At 43.9% G+C, this 20,447-nt stretch overlaps 1 protein-coding gene across 4 annotated transcripts in view; it reads right to left on the bottom strand.

The window, feature by feature from the left end:
* Positions 1-20,447, bottom strand: part of ppp2r5eb (protein phosphatase 2, regulatory subunit B', epsilon isoform b) — a 32,020-nt gene that overhangs the window by 4,901 nt on the left and 6,672 nt on the right. For 3 of the 4 annotated variants that reach the window (XM_026300129.1, XM_026300138.1, XM_026300120.1), the window contains exons 2-7: positions 19,299-19,459; positions 2,189-2,385; positions 1,556-1,657; positions 1,020-1,112; positions 698-828; positions 190-249 (exon numbers count right to left, since the gene is read on the bottom strand). In XM_026300129.1, the coding sequence (XP_026155914.1) occupies positions 190-249; positions 698-828; positions 1,020-1,112; positions 1,556-1,657; positions 2,189-2,385; positions 19,299-19,459 (744 nt within the window). Of the gene's footprint in view, positions 1-189; positions 250-697; positions 829-1,019; positions 1,113-1,555; positions 1,658-2,188; positions 2,386-13,195; positions 13,338-19,298; positions 19,460-20,447 lie in introns of those variants that run through there. The other variant, XM_026300148.1, reaches the window with a different exon arrangement.

Below are 20,447 nucleotides of genomic sequence, written 5' to 3'. Positions count from 1 at the left end.
TGTTCAAATCCTGTTTCTCTGGAGCCAAATCAATCAGCTTATCAATACTATATGATAGATATAGATATGACACATCAGTGCTGCTCTCAGGTCTGAGTGACTCTGGTAAAAAGCATCAGTTAGCAGAGCAGAATGTAAATATGTGTGTGTGTGTGTGTGTGTGTGAGATGGTCGGGGGCCTCCACATACCTCCCCAGGATCTCCAGCAACTCAGCCACCCCATTGAAGTGCTCCGTCTCATAAACAAAACTGCAAGAGAGGCAGACAAAAGGAGGGACAACAGACAGGAGGCGAGACAAGGGACAGAAAGGTCAAACAACCAAAACAAATGGGCCAAGTTGGCAAAGTAAACCAGAGTCAGACGACCAGAACGACAGGAACGATACCAGGAAACGATCTGATGCGGGACATCGAGTCCCGCCACACTCCACAGGTATCAAAGTCCATCAACAGGTGACTCTGACTGGCATTAAATGATAATTACAAGAGGAACACGGCCTCATCAGCTAGAGTGTGTTACTACTATATTGTCATTATACGAGCATACAACCAAATTATGGTGCATTCAGGGACCGGGTTCAGTACATTTTACATTTTTACTATGCAGTTAAAACAATCCTGTCATTACACACTAGAGACAAATACCAGCCTCTACAGAAACATCCTCAGGTCTGAGGAGGAGGCGGGGTCTACTCACCGTAGAAAAATATTATTGATCTGTTTTCGTATAAAAGCCCTCAGCCCCAGGAATTTGCCGTAGATTCTATGCAAGACTGTCTTCAGGTAGTCCCTCTCCCGAGGATCCTCACTGTCAAACAACTCCAAGAGCTGGACGGAGGGAAGAAATACAGACGCGATGAGAGGAGAGACAGAAGGGAAGTGGGAGTTGGCACGAAAATAAAGAGGAACAAAAAAAAAGAGAAATCAGAAAAGAAAAGGCAGAAAGATGAAAATGGAAACAAAGAGAAACAGACATGAGACAGTAGAAAGACCTGTACCTGCAGACGACTCAGACTCACCTGTAGGACAAACTTCTGGTCTATGTACTTTTTGGCAATGCTGGGCTGGAATTCCTGACTCTCCAAGAACCGGATGAAGAACTCGTATACCAACTGGAGAGAAGAGGGAGGATGAAACAGAGACGGAAGGAAAAAAAGCTTAACTTTGTGTTGAATGTGGTTCTTAGTAAAAACTCTGGAGACAAACCATCAGACATTTTCCTGCTTTGTAGACAAAAAGCTGATTAAAAAGCTCCTCTTAGAAATAACAGCCCTAAACACTGAGGCTGCAGTGGATTGAAGGGTCAGGGTCAGGTGTTAGTCTGGATTTCAGACATAGAGAAAATATGTTTCTGACTTTGAAAATGGCAAATGAAACAAAAACGAGGGGCATTAACCAGGTAGCTCCTCTGAGATTTGCATCTCATTTTCAAAGGAGACCTGGGGAGACAACAGACCTGGGGTCTGCTCTGGGCTTGGACCCGGAACAAACCCCCCTTCAAGGTACAACATGTTAATCAGTGAACACACACTTTCTCTGTCTGAGCGGTGTGTACCTGTAGGTGTGGCCAGGACGCCTCGAGCGTGGGCTCGTCCTCCTCGGGGTCAAACTCATTACTGTCACTGGGCGGAAGGGTCCGGAATATGTTGTGAGACACCTGGAGAACAACACCAAGAGGACCAGTGAACAACTGACTGTGGGCATGTGTCTGTCCCACAGCACAAACCTACACAAACATCTGTTCACGTCTTTTTAAAGAATTGTTTTCAGTCAAACCCGTTAGCTCAGAGCATTTCCTGTTTGTGCTTTTATTTTGAAGCAGAGTGAAAACATTCTGTGGCTTGGATTATTACTACAGATGTGACGCATATTATCCAGCTGTACTGTTGTGTGCTTCAATCTGTTACACAATACTTGGTCATATTTTCTATCACGTGTGTTTATATTGAGAAAAGCCTTCAGTGCAGCCAGTGACCCCTGCAACGGGTCAGAAGATGGAAAGAACACTGGCCTTTCTTCTATTCGACTTTTAATTGTTGCTGCACAAAGTCAGATTATTTTACCTACATAGACCTTGGTCAAAACTGATAAAAACCTATTTAAGAGCCACTTCTGTGTCTGTGCCATAGCTCAAATATCACTCCGGCTTCAAAGAGTAAGCCGAACACTTGCGTTTGTCCCTCCTCACCATTTTGACGACCTCAGGGTAGGCCTGCTCTGTCAGATAGCCCCGGCTGACGGTCACATAGTCCACCAGCTCGTTGAGCGTGGAGCGCTTGTACTCCTTCATCTTGAGGTCTGACAGCGTGTCCATGAAGTCAAAGACAGTACAGCACTGCTGCAGCTTCTTCAGGAACAGCTCCGGCTGCTCCGGCGCTGGCACGTCTAGACACACAAATCAAACGCACGCACAGACAGAGGGGAAGAGAAAGATGAGACTTCTGTTAAACTGGCGTAGAAATAAATCTGCAGCATGCATGTTAATGACGCCTGCTGAGGTCAGACCCCTGCAACAACGGTAATTAACCATCTGATACCAACGCAGACAGTCTGAAGTTAAACCCACAAAGAACAGACAGACTAACAGAAAACACCGTCTAGATCCACATTTGAGTTCCCAGGACAGTATCTAGTGAAAGAACCAATAAAGACACATAAAGAGGAAAAAAGCCACAGATGAGTTTGTTTTGACAAGCACAGAGATTATTACTGAGGCTCTAATGTGACACGGTTACGGGTGTTTGATGTTCTGTTGCTGACACACAAAGTGACTTTGACACTGAAACGTCTGTGGCGATAAACTGAGTGCTTTGTGTAACTGTTAGCTCAGGAAGTCTAACCTCTGAGAAGATGTGGGCATAGCAGGGGAACAGTCAGTGAATTAAGGTCCCCACAACAGAAGTGTCTGTCAGCAAACGACAGATGCTGCTATCACAAGCCTCAGGTGGGAAAGGTTTCAGTTTCCTGCTCCGCATTAGCTTTTTACTTATTCATCTTCCCTGCAAACCTGCTGTGAGTGCAACAGCCTCATTATCCACTGAGTGTTTCTGAGGCTGAGCTGTCACAAACCGTATGGAGGCACAATCAGAGCCAGGCATCTTTATTCTGACCTCACAGTGCCAGACAAGGTAGAGGGTCACGCAGAGTTCAGCCTCGCACAGAGACGAACAGCAAACAGACCACATGTCCCCGTCCCACAGCACAACTGGGCCAATATTATGTAAGAGATAAGCTGCTCTGAAACCAGCACACCAGTAACACTGTGTATGTGTGTGTGTGTGTGTGTGTGCTGCAAAACTGCACTTCAAAGCTCTTGTTTGTCATCTTGGATTCTGCCACACTTCACACTGAGTCACAAACAGCAGAGAAACTTCTAACAGCTGAACGACCTTTTGACCTCGTCATAATATTCGGGTGTTCAGAGCGATCACTGATCAATTATTCAACCCACAGGGTCATAGCCAAAACTCAACAGGCCCGGCCCGACCCCGCGTTAATATTAACGTCTGAGGAGTACTGATTAAGTGCTGGATGATGAAACAAAGGAAAACAGATTCCCTTAAACACATGAGGCTCAGGGTCGGCAGGAAAATCCTCCTCCTGAAGCTCAGACTGAGGCAAAGTGCAGAGTCCTACTCTGGGAAAGAACCCTCAGCAGAATCCATCGAGCTCATTGAAAGTGATTATACTGAACATGTTTTGATCCAAATGCCACTGGTTCCTCACGACCCGCTGGCCTCCTGCTTCAGTTCAGCTCACTGAGCCTGCGTCCAACCAGGCCAGTCACAAACAAACCCAAACCCTGACAGACTGGCAGGAGTCCTGGGCTCTGCAGGCCTTAATCCCTGCTCCCCACACTTGGTGGGGTGGAAGAACACTCCCCCCAACAACAAGTCATTTATCACAGCAGATGCATTTAACTCTTAACAAAATATATTTCAAACTGAGACCTCACAACATACAGGACAGAAAACGATCTCAAGACTAGTCAGTGTTTACAATCCAACAAGACGGAGCGCAGTCCTACTTGCATGTGATACGATCAGAGCATCAAAGGAAGATGTGAGATAAAAGAGCGAAGACAAGAATTCAGAATCACTGTTTTGGTTCCCCCTCAGCACAGCTCCCAGCAGCATCAGGCTGCTGGTTCCAGCACAAACAAAACACTGGGATAAAGCCACTGGCTGGTTCCTGCTGAGCAGCAAACAGCAGGCAGGGACGGGCTGGAGGAGAAAGTGGAGCATTTAACAGACAAAGAGCTAGTTCCCCATATCAGACTGACAATACGTCAAGTATGTGTACGACCAAGTGACAGACAATCCACTGTCAGTGATGCAGCGCTGCCCTGGTGGGTGATGGGAAAGTAAGATTTGATTACATCCATTTTTGTGCACAGCTGAGCATCATACTGTGTTTGTGCGACTATCTCGTCCTCCCCTACCACAACGGACTCTGACCCACCTGCTGGTGTGGCCATTTGGACCATACACAGAAAACTCTGGTCGTGTCTCCAAACTTCTGGCCATATAAAAAAAACAGAACAACGGCAACCTACATATTATGATCCATTTGTTAAGAGAACAAGAAGGAGGGCGGTGCCCCGGTAGCTGAGTGGTTCTTCCCACAGATTTACTGCCTCTACATGGTCAGCTATCAAATAAAATGCAAAAATGCTAATAAAAAAGAAGCAGAAGAAGAAAGTGCAAAACTAAACTGAAGAGCTAGATTTTCAAAATGCTACACTACAATAGTGAGTGTGTGTGTGTATATGTGTGCACTCATCTCTGTAAACAAACACACATTAGGGATGGTCGATATGAACTTTAAATAATATCATGCACTGCACTACGGCACATCCCATTATACATGAGAAAACACAAGTAACATGAGTATTAACACTTTAAAGAGCCTGATGTGGAGGGTTGGCTGTGCTGTTTGTCAACAATTCAAATTGGACACACACCACAAACCATAACTCATTTGATTTTGTACACACTCAGGTAAATTATCAAGGTGCAGTCAAATATATGTATCGAGACGATGATGGAATAATATCTTTAGTGCACAAATCAAAGTTCGCTTCTTTTCAGTTCAGAGTTTTTCTGTTTCTACTCTTGCTGGAGTGTGTGCAGGTCAGTACAGTACAGTACAGTACAGTACATTACAGTACACTACAGTACAGTACAATACACTGTAGATCACTACAGTGATTAGTGGCTGCAGGATTCAGGGTCAGCTTGTGTTGCAGTAACTCGGGGACTCTGGATCCTGCAGCTCTGCCTCTGTATGAACATGTGAACAGCCTTAAAGGAAGCTATTAATAGACAAATAATCACACAGGACACAGTAATCCCTCTACAGAGACAGAGCACAGCTTGGAGCAGGGCGAGAGAGTATGGATGTGTGAGAGGAACAGCGAGAGCGAGAGAGAGAGAGACTATGCATGGAAGTGTGTCTGTACCGAGAGAGAGAGAGAGAGAGAGAGAGAGAGAGAGAGAGAGAGAGAGAGAGAGAGAGAGAGAGAGAGAGAGAGAGAGAGAGAGAGAGAGAGAGAGAGAGAGAGAGAGAGAGAGAGAGAATGCATGGAAGAGTGTCTGTACCTAGAGAGAGAGAGAGAGAGAGAGAGAGAGAGAGAGAGAGAGTGAGAGTGTGTGTGTGTGTGTGTGTGTGTGTGTGTGTGTGTGGTAGCTAAGAAAAAACCATAAACGACCACATCAAGAAGGAAAAACCCTGGAGTAGAAACGCCGACACACATCAGCACAAAGAGCAGCTCGTGGTGTGAAACTCAGTCCGGTCTGTAAAAGCAGGATCCTACGAAATGAGGGACATCAAGTAGTTACAGATAAAAACCAGGAGCTTTAACACTGAACACATAAGCATTAACAGGGCTGTGAGTAACTGATTTAAAGATCACATCTTCAAATCTATTTCATAAAAGCCATGAGTTTATTCAATGTGACGTTCACTGTGATAAAGCTCTCACCCAGGCTTCAAATAATCAGTCGGTCTCAGATAATTAACTCTGGTTTTGGGCTGAACAATCAGGATTTTTTAATTTTTTTTTTTATTTAGTTCTTTTTTCCCTGATCAGAAATAGTTAACAAATGAATTAATATAAACGTGTGTGGTTAAACAGGACGTCCCCTACAGACTGTATCAGCAGGTAAACATTCCTAAAGCTGCAGTCTTTTATTTAAAAAGACAGAGACCAGACCAATCTGTCCTACTGAAGCCCCTTCATGTCTGAAAGTGGCCGTATCACTGAGGGCATTTACCATTTTTAACATCCATCTTTATTCCCAAATCCATTTAGCTGGTACCAATGTGATCCTTAATCCAGCAGCCACTGTGGCCAGAGGATGAAAATGCGAGTGTTTGGGTAGTTGCTGATCCACTCGGTGTATAATCCTACCCTCATTTGGAGGATTACTGTCTATATCACAGTAGTAAAAGTGAGGGGCTGTCCCAGTGGCCAGTGAAATGTGGGGTTTATCTACTGTGGCAGGAAGACGAGAAACATAGAGCTGATAGTTTCCCGATGTTTAAGTTTTCTGACGGGTCGATGAGCTTCAGGAGGGAACAGCAGAAGTTGAGTCGACAGTGTTTAGGTAAAGGTCAGTGACAGATGGGGTTGGAGCTGGTGTAAAAAAAATAAAATAAAACAGGTCTAAGAATAACCAGCCCTGTTTCAAATCTAAATCGTCACCAGTATCTCTCAAAATAAGATTAAGAGTCAGGACGTCATCTTCCACAAAAGCAGCAACAACGGCTGTGGAGATGGAAAGAGGTTCACTCTACTCAAGTGAAAGCTGTGAAAATTATCCCAGAGCACAGAGTGAAAACACTCAAAATATCTCATTTTCATACGAGACAAAGAAAAGCAGCAAAGTGAACAAATACTTTAAATGAAGCCTTTTAATTTTCCTGTTACAGCTTCAATACCGTGACGCCGGACCATGACCAACCTGTCACAGCTCTGAGTACTAGACTTCACGTGTCCCTTTACAGTGTTGGACAGAGTTGACAGAAATCACTAATTTTCTTTGGCCAACAGAGGAAGTTCCCTGCTACATGGCCAGTTCAGAGGTTTCAGTCTCTATATAAAAACCAGTAAAGTCAAAGTTTGTGTTCTGGGAAACCGTGAGGACGACTGTTGACACCAGGTCACACAACTATAAAAGCATCGCTATTTCTTATGAAGCAGGCGGTCTCATATCAACACGACTATTCTGAGATACTTTATGAGCGCGGCCCCGGCCTGAGGAAACACTGGTGCTCTGCTCCAGCTGCTGCAGCCTCAGCCTGGTTTTCTCCTCCCTGCCCTCCTGCAGAAGACGCTCTCGTCTGGGCTCCCCTGGCAGCCGAACACAGAAGTGGCTGCTGCTTAATTAATGGTGGAAAACAGCTTAGCGATTCACACCACGCGAGACACAGCACTCGGAAGTCTCACCACGGGGGCTCCTTTAATTTAAGCTAATTACATAACAGCATCGAACTACTGAACACAGAGTCTAGCAGCTGGTAAATACCTGCTATTTTAATGTTGAATTAACATGTTGGACTCACTGTTAGCTCCACTCTGATAAAAAATAAATAAATAAAACAGAAGAAACTTTAGGAGGAGCAACAAACACAAATCCTCTGCTAATCCAAGAGAATGTACCAAGAAAAGAGAAGTAGGAGGAAATTTTTAGATTTCAGATTTGTGTATGAGGCAATGCCCGAGTCAGGGACCTCCAAAACAAACAGACCAAGTTTAAAATCACACAAAGCTGGACGGTGCATCCAGACCCCCCCATTCTCAAAAACACAAACTGAGGCCTTCATAACTTCACATACTGTGGCTCAAACTGGGGAGTATTTAGCAAAATGCTGATGCACCTCAGCTAAAATCAAAATACAGCCTCTCTGCAGATAATTCTACCAAAGCTTCCACAGGGGGCCAGGCAGCCCGTCTCTACTAAAGACTTTTGGATTAGCTTTTAGTTTAACACTGAATTTCCATTTTGTTCCTACAGTTTGAGGCTTTCTTTGGAATATTTTCTGCATATGTTCATCTTCTTGACGCCTCTGTCAACACTCTGATTGCATTTGAAAGGTGAAGTTTATATTTATATGTGATGTTAACTGGAACCTGACAGATACCCGAGGCTGGTACAAGTATGGACATTTGAGAGTTTAGATAAATCCCATGGTGAAAATAACTGGGAATCAGCAATTGAAAATTACGTGTTCCCACTTTGCCAGTGATTTCTTTCAGGATATATAAGTTACTAAAGGTGAGTGTGGGACAAAACGTTGCTTGTTTAATGGAAAATACTTCAGCACTTCACTTTACTATTCTTAGCTCATACTGTCCTGCACACACGCTGCAGAGATTTTAGTGGAAACACAAGTCTAGGAAGGAAAGCATTGGAAGGTGTAAGATGACCAGGCACCACACACTCTTTAAATACAGTCCACACACACGCACGCTTGCACATACACACACACACTCAGTATAAAGCGGGAAAGCCCCGTGTTACTGGGCGAGTGGGCTTGAGTTACAGTGAGAGAGAGAGAAAGAGAGAGAGAGAGAGCTCCAACGGATGGAATCAGCAGGTGACTGGACCCTGACCTCAAGGTCAGTTCGTAGGATCTAGTGTACGTACACACAGGGTCCTCTGCCATCTCATGGGTATAAACAGTGGAGGTTAAAGACAGAGCCAGACTCCTGTGGGTGTAATAACAGTGATGCTTCCTCTGTGGGGCCTGTCCAACCTGGACACCATGATGACTAAAACCCTCAAGGTCTTCCTCTCTCGTCACGAGGAAGTTGGCGTTAAATGGGACTACAACAGACAGGACATGGGGATGCACCAGGCACAATGCATCCTGGGTGTTGTAGGATTTCTCACCTTGGAAGCTGTTTGATTAGATACAGGTCTACTGGTAGAGGAACACCAGGTTGCTGTGACCGTTGTTCTCCTCATTGCTGGTGGTTTCTAATGAACTTTATTCACTTATTTAAAGAAAGGTGCTGTTTTTCAGCCTCATCTAGCTCCAGACCAACCAACCAGCTAAAGATGCCTCATGAATTGTTGTTTTGCCACTTATTAAGTCTAGAGTCAGGCTTCTTGGTGGCTGAATTATTGGTAGATTAAGCTTTACACGCTGTTGATCTGTGCAGCTGTAAATATTAGTTTATCACAGGCATAAATCAATTTTTTTACAGAAATGCCAAAACAGTGATTCCATTTCATAAGCTGTACACCACAGAGCTCAGAACATTTCTGCTCCACATTTCTTCCTGGTGTCAATCATGTGTATTTTTAACGCTTTCATAAAGAGGCATTTCTTAAAATAAATAAATAATCCACTTCTATTTTGGTGTCAGCATTCAAGCAAACCATCTCATCTTCTGCGACGAACTTCAAGCAACAAAAAAATATGAGCACACTCATCACAGCAGAACCAAACACAGCTGTGAGTCACGTCTCCTGTGGGGGCGAACGTTCTCCTAGCAGTCACTGCTGTCGCTACTGGGCCTCAAAAGCCAGCGAGGCTAAACATTACATAAAGGATTACAGTGAGAGGAGATGACTATGACAACATCTGTTCTGTTCGGTCCTCAAAGCAGGAAGACAGACGTGACCCAGCAACACGACCGTCATCAGCTGTCGATGCAAATCTCCAGCGGAAATGGCCACAATCCGCTGGTCAACAATCATGACGCTGCGCTGACAATCACACGCATGTACAGACAGTGAAGACAACACAAAACAGAGGTCATCCTGACCAAACGACCAAAAGTTCAGGCTTTGGAAACAGATTCTTGAAGTAATATGCTGTCTTCATGCACGGTTAGAAAGGTTTGGTGTAACTGTGGTACAGGTTCCAGCTACTTCCTCAAAAAATAAATAAGATTAATATTAAATTTTAAAAAGTCTAGCATGTACCACTCAGTCCCATCACGGAGGCAACAGTCCTCAGTAACAGTCCTCAACATCCAGCCAGAGTCCTAAAGAACTGTGTTCAAGAAGAAGAAGAAGAAGAAGCAACAGCAGATGGTGTGGCCCCCACAGAGCCCTGATTCTCAGCATCACTGAGTCAGTGTGGGATCACATGAAGAGACAAGACAGTGAAACAGCCTGAATCCACTGAACAACCGTGGCAGCTTCACCAAGATGCTGCACAGTACCTGGAAAACCTGTGTGCAGGGGCTCCGAGCAGAACTGCTGCTGGTTTAAAGGAGCAGGGTGGTAAAAACTGTTCACAGCAATATTCACAACATCTTCATTGGACTGTCAGTGACTAAAACTCTGGCACTTCAATCTTACTTCTGAAAATACTGTAAATTTTGTATTTTTTCATTATGATGTGACTTTGAGAATATAAACATGCAGACAAACATTTTAACTATGACAAACATGAGAAACTGGATGAACAAGCTAAGAAATCTGCATCTGTTTCCGGTTACATTATTCAATTACCTTTTGGGTGAATCCATTAGCTGAGTCTATAGACGTTCTCTGAGCTCTGTTTTATTCAAATCAAAGATATTCAGTTTTAGTACTGTAGTTCAAGTAGAGAACACTCAGCAGAAGAGTCAAAGTCAGCCAACTGGCTCTGTAATGTTAGACGGCAATAACGAGCTCAGGTTTACCAACAGTAGTCACCGTTAGCTGCTGCTCAAACACAACAAACCTGCGTGTGCAAACATTGTTTTGGGGTCAACTGTTCATTTCCATAAGGAAAAACATGTTTTCTTCCTCACTTCAACAGGATCAATAGATTATTATAGTTATCGGACACTAACTTCCTGCTAATCGACTGGTGTCTTCAGCAAAATAAAAAGACACCGACTGTGTCCAGGTCCCTGCACAGTAACACAGACTTCTGACTACAGAACACCTGTACTATACATGCATATACTGGCCCAGTACACCTGTACCAGTGCAGGGTTTATGTAGTGGAAGAACTCCTACATATAAATATATATTCATGACCCAGATACACGCTCCCTGCACCTGTATCTCCATGTTCTCAGGTCTCATATAAGCATCTCTGCAAGGCGCCAGGCTGTTGTCAATCATTAACACATGCAGTCACCCTGGGTAAACTTTGCTCCCTGCTACTGTAACAACACAGCAGATGGCAGAGCTATAGGGGCTGCAGTCACTTTCACTCCAGTGTTAAGGTATTAAGGTGCCACAGGTGCTAAACGTCTGAAATATATCTCCCTGAGAAACTATCAACCCTCTGCAAGCTCTGTGATAGACAGAGACGGTGCTTTTTAATATTTCTTTTTGAACTATACATGAAAATAAGGCTTTCTGCATTTATGCTGTTAGAGTTCCTTGGAGCACTTTTAATCCCAGTAACCTTAAACCTAAGAACCTTTAACAAACAAGCTGAGAAAATAAAACCCTCATTCTGCCTTTGTGATGCTGGAGCGTGGTATTAACACTCACTGAGGTTAAGGGTTAGAGCCCCTACACTGATCAAGGAGTAAACATAACATAAAAACATCAGCCAGCTGAGTAGAGATGAACACATGTGGGTGGATAAGCTCCTGTGTAAAAAGTCACATCATTTCAAAACAGTTTCTAATTATATACCTGTGTGATACAAAAGCACAACAGTCTGCACATAAACAGGGTTTAACTGCTTTCCACTATGCACGTAGTGAACAGTGGCACTTTGAATCAACACGTTATTATTTTGAGGGTTATGTGTGAGCACAAAATGGCAGGTGTCAGATTATTATAAAGGTGACAGGATTAGTCTGATTGACAAGAAAATGTATATGTCAACTTGACAGTGATTCAACCGTAAAACATCAGCGTCCACGGTGGGTGAGCGGCGCTATGTGGCACTGACTGAACAGACCCTCACATAACGGACAGGTCGCAGGTTTGAACTCCATGACAGCTGATGTGTCACGTCAAAGTTTCCTGTAGTGAGGCGTTTTTCTGAGAGCATCGTTCAAAGTCTGAAACATAACAGCTGCTCTATGAGGCAGCAGCAGGAGGAATGATCACCTGGAGAGGTCTGCACAAAGACGGCCTTCACAGGTCTGGGACGCTCCCAGGACTCACATAGCAGGACGCCCTCCAGCTGTGAGAACCACTGGATCAAACTCAGCACAGCGCGATGTGCATGGGTGTTTACGTGTCAGAGGATGATGTGCTGACCTCCAGTGCTGTGAACTGGATTGGGGTTCAGTGTCAACCAGCCCTTTTTTAGGTCCAGTCAAAACAGGCATTAAAAAGTGTAAATAAGCAGAGACTGATGACTGATGCTCAGGTACAGTCCTCACAAAAACCTAATCCTGTCTGTCTTTATATTAAAGTATTAAAAGAAAAACATACTGTGTAGCACACAAACAATAAATTTGATCATTATGAATTATTAGGTGATTATTGTGCAAGAATAGTAAATATTTGGTTTCAGCTTATCATGTGTGAAGATTTGCTGTTTTTCTATGTTGTATATCGTAAACTCAATCTTCAGGTGTGGCACATTCGGTTTGCTCTAAGTACGTTTTATTGGTTAACCTGCTGCACATACTGTACATTAACTGCTATTTGTGCCAATATTTTTATGCTCTTGTCTTTTATTGTGTTTGTTGTACATTGTTTTGCATTCTGTCTTTTACCCATTGGTCCAATAAAGCTAGAACTGCAAACAAACATCTAAACACTGATGTAGCTGCTCTGTGTGAACCAGTTAAAATGATAATCACTGTTACAGCCCTGGTCTATGAATGTGTGCTCAAACATGCTTAACAGCAGAAAACAGAGAAACTCAGCAGGCCCAAACTCACTTCAGGAATGTTTGCACTGCTTTCAGTACAGAACCAGGTTCAGAATGAGGTTGATCCGCAGCCATGGACTAAACCCACATTCTTGAACGTCAACCTTTGCTGTACCGCAAATTAAAATTCTTCCACACGGGATCATAAAGACAAAATGTACTCATTCCACCAGTGAACTTTCCACTCATCTCTCAGCCAGTACAAACACTCATCTTCTGTTACCCTCAGTCCATTTTAAGTCTACCTTTCCATGTGCCTCACACACACATGACAGGCTGGGCCGGCTGGTGGCAGCCACAGCCCCTGACAGCAGAAGCTAACTTTAACACCCCATGCTCCTCTGCTAGCAGCCATGCCTGGTCCCACAACACCCGTACACAAAATACTGTCACTCACTCAATCAGGTTTCCGCTCCCTGGTAGGCATCAACAGTAGAAAGTCACAGCCATGAACGTTGCAGTGTGGGCTAATCTGAGTCAAACATGTGCCCAGCAGAAGGTTAACAGACCCACACTTTTCTTATGGCTTGTTTGTAGCAAGTGGGGCTGTAAAATGTAAAGAGACACCTCGTAGATCAGGTTTCTCTTGAGGGGAGAACGTGGAGGGGAGGGAAGATGAGGCAGTGTGTCATGGGCTTCATTGGCCAAACAGAGACCAGAGAGAGAGCCAGGGGCGGGCAGTGCAGCATTGTATATCTCTATTTTTTGCTACTCTCTTATTTTAAAACCCGCTGCCCAGGGAGGTCACAGACGGATCAGTCCTCCTACACAAGGTGGATGTAGGTCTGAGACATGAGAGGAACCTAATACAGGTCAAAAATGCCAACAACACGCTCAGCCACAGGAGAATCTGGTTCAGGCTGCAGTGGAATCAGATACGGGCTTCAACGGGCAGCGTTGGTCACGTTTTCTCTGGTTTATGGCACAGAACCTGTGACATGAGGGGGTCGAGTCTGAGACGACACAGCAGCTAATGTCAGAGCAGGAAAGCACAAGCAGCAGAGCGAGGACGACGACAGGAGGCCTGATTTTTATTCATCAATCCTTCTCCCCTCACATGGATCCTGGGGGGCTTCAGTTATCGCTGGCACCTTCTGCCTTCCAGCTAAACAAACAAATGTTAGACAACTTAAATGCAATTGTCTAGCTCTTCTAAAGAAAGACAAACAACAGCCTGGGGATGCTCTGACGTCTACAAATATTATTTAACTGCTTCATAGTTACTACTGCACAGTGACTCAAGAAGATAAAACTGCTTCCATGAAGTTGAGAGATTTGCAAAAGATGGACTTAAGTACCAAAACTTACACAATACAAAACGTGATTAGCAGTTATTTCCCATCATGCACATGAAAGACTCGCAAGAAAACACCACAACTTTTATGACACGGGACCAGCACAAGTCTGAGCTTGGACTCTGTTGTGTCTGAGATTTTGCTTTTAAAAAAAAATGACAGCTGCTTAAATACTCAGTTACTTGATTAGTCAGAATGAAACTTATTTGTCTGGAGTCATTTCTTGTCTTCTGTCAGAGAAAGAAGAAAAACTAGACAGATTCGTTTATAATGACAATAAGTCATAACTGGTTGGTTATAACTGACCAGCTTCAGAAGGAGTTGGTCATTTAAAGAGAGAATAAAGAGAAGATGGGAAGGACAGATTTGCAGCCAGAGGAGGAGTTTGTCTATGTTTAGCCATTGCCTGAGAGGAACCATCTTCATCCCTCCTCTTCCTCCTTCCTTTGCCACAAAACATTAAAAGACTCTTAATCCTTCTTCCAGGTTTCCCGCCAGACTCGTCACCACTCTACACCTCAATCTGTTTGCCTTCATCCCCCGTTCTAATTCCTTAAGTGAACATCTCTGTGGAAATAGTCACTGCAGCCTAAAGCATGTACCCATATGTACTATATATGTGAATGAGATTACACAACTCCTGCTGTGTGTTTACAGTATCACGCCGGGATGTTTTCCTGCTGTTGCATGGAGGAAATGTGATGTTTTTGTTGCTATGCCAACTCTTGTGATAAGCGAAGAGGTTGTCACTGACGAGAGGTTGTTGCTGGCATTGTTCCACCTGTTTTCATTACTTTGAAGAACAGTTTTCACTCTACAGTGAATAACAATGACACAAAACGCAAGTAAGAAGGTTGGGGGTTTGAACCCTGGTCGACCCAGGCCGCGTCTGCGTGGGTTTTCTCCCCCCACGGGTCAAACACATGCAGGTTAGGTTGACTGGTAACTCTAAATCGCCTGTGGGTGTGAATGTTTGTCTATGTGTCAGCTCTTTGTACACCACAGGGTGCTCCTCGCCTCTCACCCAGAGTCAGCTGGGACCAGCCCCTCCGTGACCCTCAATACGAATAAGCTTTATAGATAGCCGATAATGATCCAGAAGACTCAGGCTGAGGGTCCAGTTGCGTACAGTTCCAACCTCAGCGTGACACTGGAAGATTTAAGGGCTTACGAAAGGCCAATGTGCTGAGGCAGCTGAGGGACGTTGTGAGTCCCTCAGATTCTCACAACAAAAACTTCTGAATCTCTGAGTACTGTATATTCTGGGTATTTTCTTCTTTCTGTAAATACTGACAAAAAATTCACTGAGAAACCAGGGGCCTGCTGAAACCAGGGGTGTGGATTTGGCTACGAAGTGACGCTCACCGGATCTTTTGTGAAAATTCCTGACAGCATTCGTCATCCTTTGTGCCCAGGGATCCCTCTGGGGAAACTGCGCCCTCCTCAAAATGTCTAGGAATGAGCCAGCAACGGGATTTATGTAATCCACCGTGCCTTACCAAGACCATGCTTGTCATTTCTGGCTGAAGACTGACCTGTGACGATGACTAAGCCGCAAAGAGGAGGAGGATGAGGAAGAGAAAGAAGGGAAAAGATATGAGTGTGTGCCTTCACAATGTGCTTTTGCTGTGTGTTAAACCAACAGCACCACAGATGAAGCTGTCCAGATATTCACTCCTGCCTCACATGTGTCCCTCAGGGTGGAAGGCAGCCACCAAGACAGTATGGAAATGAATAAGGACAAACAGCAAAGCAGCGCCCTCTTATAAAAACTCGAAAAGGTTAAGTGAAGGACAAACAGGGGAATGGGTTTTTTTTACTGAGTAGGAGTTTGAAAGCATTAAAAAAAAAGAAATTATATCCCCATTGTCACATTTTTATGAACCATAACATCCCCTACAGGTATTTCAAAATGAATAGAAAGCAAGAAAACAGGAAATCCTGTTTCAAAAACAGCGGAAAGTATCTGTTCTAATGCCTCCTCTTTGTATATAACAAAAAAAATCCTGGAAAAGCACACAGCAACACAGCTGGATAACAGGAATTTTGACATCTAACAAAAGGGAGACTCTCTAGAGAATAAAAACATCCCTGAGACTGTAAAACAGCAATAAATATTCTGCAGCCTGAAAACAACAAAAACAAACAAAATATGAAATATTTAGCAGAAATCACCGAACATCGATCTTAAAGAATAAAATCTAGAAACTACATTAATTCCTGACGTCTTTCTCTGAATGCAGAGGTGAAATATTTCCCAACAGGCTGAGCCTTGGGGTGGCGTCAGAGAATGCCAGCATCAAACACAGCACTGCCAGATACACACCTCCCTCACGGGTTAATGCTGCAAGATCACAGGCAGGCCGGTCTGCCAGGAAGAGCCGACAAAACGCTGTGTGGCCCACACCAGGCTGTCAGACATCAGCTCTGTTGGTCCACAGCTGATTTTATTTATTAATTCAATTTCACTGGTTGCCAGTTCAACACAGAGGTTTAGTCTTTAAAGACTAATGCTCATAACAAACAAGTGGAAGCTGAAAAACCTAACGCTCGTTCTTCCACTTTGTGCGGACATGTATGGGAGTAAAGGGAGGCGTCGAGGTTAGAGGAGTTTGTCTTCTGGCCAGATGGAAGGTATCCTGGTCCAAATCCTGGGAAATAAATAAGACACTCCTTCCTCCAAACAAACCGCAGCCTGTGTATGTTTGCATTCAGCAGCTAAGGACGAACAAAGGGACACAAAACATCTTCAGTGTGTAAGTGCTTACAAACAGCTGGTACTGTCTTTTCATACCAGCCTTCAGTGTGAAGCTGCAACAGCCAACATTGATTTTAAACAACATTCAGATTGAGGAAGCTAATGTTAACCTGCCAAGCTAACAATAAACATTTTCTCACACTGTGCAACACAAATGTCTGGACTGAGGTGATTAGATTATTTCTGATACCGACCTCTGGACTTCTACAGCTGCTTGTTTTGTTAAATCCAAAAGGCTTTTTTAGAAAGATGTATATGTTTTACACAGTCAGACACAGTCTAAGCTGTGTTTACACGCTGCATCCTGGATATTACCATCCAATTATCATGCAGATCATTACAGAGAGACGTGCAGTTGCAAACACAGAAGTAAAAACATGTGTTGGTTTATATAGTACGTCTCTGCAGGAACAGAACGCAGCAGACGGGGAATAACACCTAGCAGCGAAATCTGTTACCGACTGTTTCTAATTGATGACAGGCTGGCTCTGAAGCGACTGAAAGCAGAGTTCCTGTGGAGCTGCGGTCAGAAGCAGCAGACTGTGATTGTACTGGGGAGGTGAGAAATGTGTGGAGCCGTGTGAATGTGAATGTGTGAAACTGAAGCTGGGAGGGGCCGGTAAGACCTCCTGTTTTTCTTCATCAGCCACAGATAAATACAGTTAGACCATAAAAAGAAACTACGGCAACAAACACAAGGACATTTGGTCTGTTATTTTCGTGCTGGCAGACTAGTTCTACAATTACATAACAAAATAATACTGAAAGTAATGCAGCTTTATTTAATTTCTAGTGGGGATAACCTGCTGAAATAGGACTTAACAGATTGTCAGCGCAGATAAATGTGCATGTTTTAATAAATAAGAAATCACAATGTTTTCAGACATTGATTCAGTCAAATTATCAGTAGATGCCAGTGATCTATATACCAAATATGAAACCAGGCAATGACAGTCTTTGCATAGCAACATAGAACAAGATGACAAGATGAAGAATCAATTGACACTATGCAAATAAAGCAAAAAGAATTTATACAGCAAAGGCTGATCTGGTTGGATCTTTGGAAACACAAACATGGAAATGAACAGATTCTGTGCACAGCCAAATATTCCTTCCACACACTCCCGGTGCAGTTGCAGTTAGTCGGCTTTCTAGGAACCACAGCTCTGCCTTTCTTTAAACACACTCAAACAACCCTGATGATGTTTAGATATTTGATTCTTTATCAAACCATGTACTTTTACTAACAATGTCTGCAGTAAACAACAGTGAGCGTTTGCATGAGGGTGGAGGTCAGGTGTTCTGTTTACATAATGACAGCCAGAGTCAGTGGAGCGTGAGCACAGACACGCACATTTTAAAACACATAAACACAGGGAGAGCACAGGGAGAGCAGAAGATGCCCCTCCCACCCTGACTGTAAGCCCCACCCTCGTTGACGGACGCATGGTGGATCCTCCCCAACAGAAGGAAGCAGGAAGTGGTTTGTTAGGCGGTGGATCTGTGTGGTTTCTGTCCAGCAGCATTCCTACTGTCACCACAACACTGACAAGTGTGATAGTGTCTCATTGTCTGTAAGTGCAGCCATTGTCTGTGCACATCACACACCACCTAACTCACCTTGACCTGCATCGTGATGTATAATGTACCTCACATAATGTGAGGTATGACACGGCTACGCCACACTGCACAATAACACAATGGCATCCCTAAGCTGATCTAACTGTAGAGGTCACACAACAACGAATCAACATTTACAACAACACAAAATCTTTTGCTTTGCGTTGCTTTTTTTATGTGAAATATTCCAACACATTACACAACTGTGCCTCTAAAAATCATCCAGAGTCAACAACTTCAGAAGGGAGAATGCTTTTTAAATATGATTAAAGGCACAAACAGGTATTGCTGCAACCTAAAGTGACATGGTTGAAATTGTTTAGCCAAGTTATCAGGAGATTAAAGATTCAGATATGACAATTTCTCCTACGTCAGTGACAGGCAGCAGCAGCAACCTGCATACTATTCTTCCTGTGCAGACATGTAGCTAACACACACACACACACACACACACACACACACACACACACACACACACACACACACACACACACACACACACACACACACACACACACACACACACACACACACACACACACACACACACACACACACACACACACGGAAAGAACAGTCCTTAGAGCGAGACAGGAAGAATTTCATGACAGCAGCTGTGGGTAGGGAGGGCAGACTAACACACTAAACATTGTTTACATGTTACAGCTCTTCCAACACTTTTGTTTGCATTTGTTGCTGTTCGCATTTTGTGAATCACACCTCATGTCTGTTTTCATATAAACTTCATATTTTTCTTTAGTTTTGCAGAAACTAAAGAAACCCACCAACCCCAACATTCACACACACACACACTTGTGCCCTCTTACCCTTGAGCAGTGGCAAGGGCGTGAGCTCTATGGGTTTGCCCTGAGAGCGGAACTGGGACGAACTCTGTGACCGCTTCTGTTTGGCCTTCCTGACAGACTTCCGTGAAAATCCGTCCACTTTGTCCACAGATGGAGATGTGGTGGCTGCTGAGGACATAGCCCTGCAGGGAGAAACACATGGGGGGGGGCATGAGGTTAATAAAACAACATTAGATATGCAGAGAACAGACTTTACAGACTCAGATCAGTCATTCAATCATTTTACCACATGATTCTAATTCTACCAGGCAAATAATAATCAATTTAAAGCTCCTCTAACACTTAGCAAAGCCTAAACCCTGCATTTGAGCACAGGAAGCCACATGAGATCATGAAAGCAAAAAAAGGAAAGACAACAACATCCCGCTGACTGTGTTCAGTCCATCAGTCTCTCAGCAGTTACTGGCTTCATAACAAAGCATGCAGCCTGGTTTTCCCAGCATGGGAGCCTATGTAAACCTCAGCTGGGGCCTCCTTTTAGTACATACACACACCACCTTTTTACCTGCCAATGAACCATCACGCTCAAACACAAAACAGACACACAACCATCAGCGTCTACCCACAACAATGGAGCTGGTTCTGTGGCTGTGAGCTGTCGCCACACTGGAGGAAGCTGAGGAAACGTCCTCAGCCGTGTGCTGGCTGCTGATTACATGTTAAAAAAGAGACCGGGCCCTCAGGCATTAACAGCACAAACTGCAGCACTCACACTTCTCACTGCTAAACTACTTTTTCTGAACAGCAGCCATGAGGAAATGCTTTGGAAAAAGAAAATGAGGAGTACAAAGAGCCATCTGGTGATAGGTCAGCTGAGATACAAAGTCTGGGACTGTGATGCTAATTACACTCTACAAACTGGGACGTCATTTTTTTTATTGGAAAACTGCTATTCCCAGGCAAAGCAGGAGGGCAAACATGTAGAGTTTGGCCACTGCTAATGTGAGGATTGGGATTTTAGTATGTTCAGTTCAGTGTGTAGCTGAAACTTTCTATCACAAGTAGCTGGCCCAGCTGACCTGAAATCATGGATGTTGAAATCAACTTTTTTCCTGAGCTTTAAGTTTCTTTAAAAGCTAAAGCTCAAAGTCTATTCATGACCTTAGAAAC

Source organism: Mastacembelus armatus, chromosome 22 (genome assembly GCF_900324485.2).
Source record: "Mastacembelus armatus chromosome 22, fMasArm1.2, whole genome shotgun sequence".
Lineage (NCBI taxonomy): Eukaryota > Metazoa > Chordata > Actinopteri > Synbranchiformes > Mastacembelidae > Mastacembelus > Mastacembelus armatus.
The sequence above is the reverse complement of the archived record's forward strand: the minus strand, read 5'-3'. Positions and strand labels throughout refer to the sequence as shown.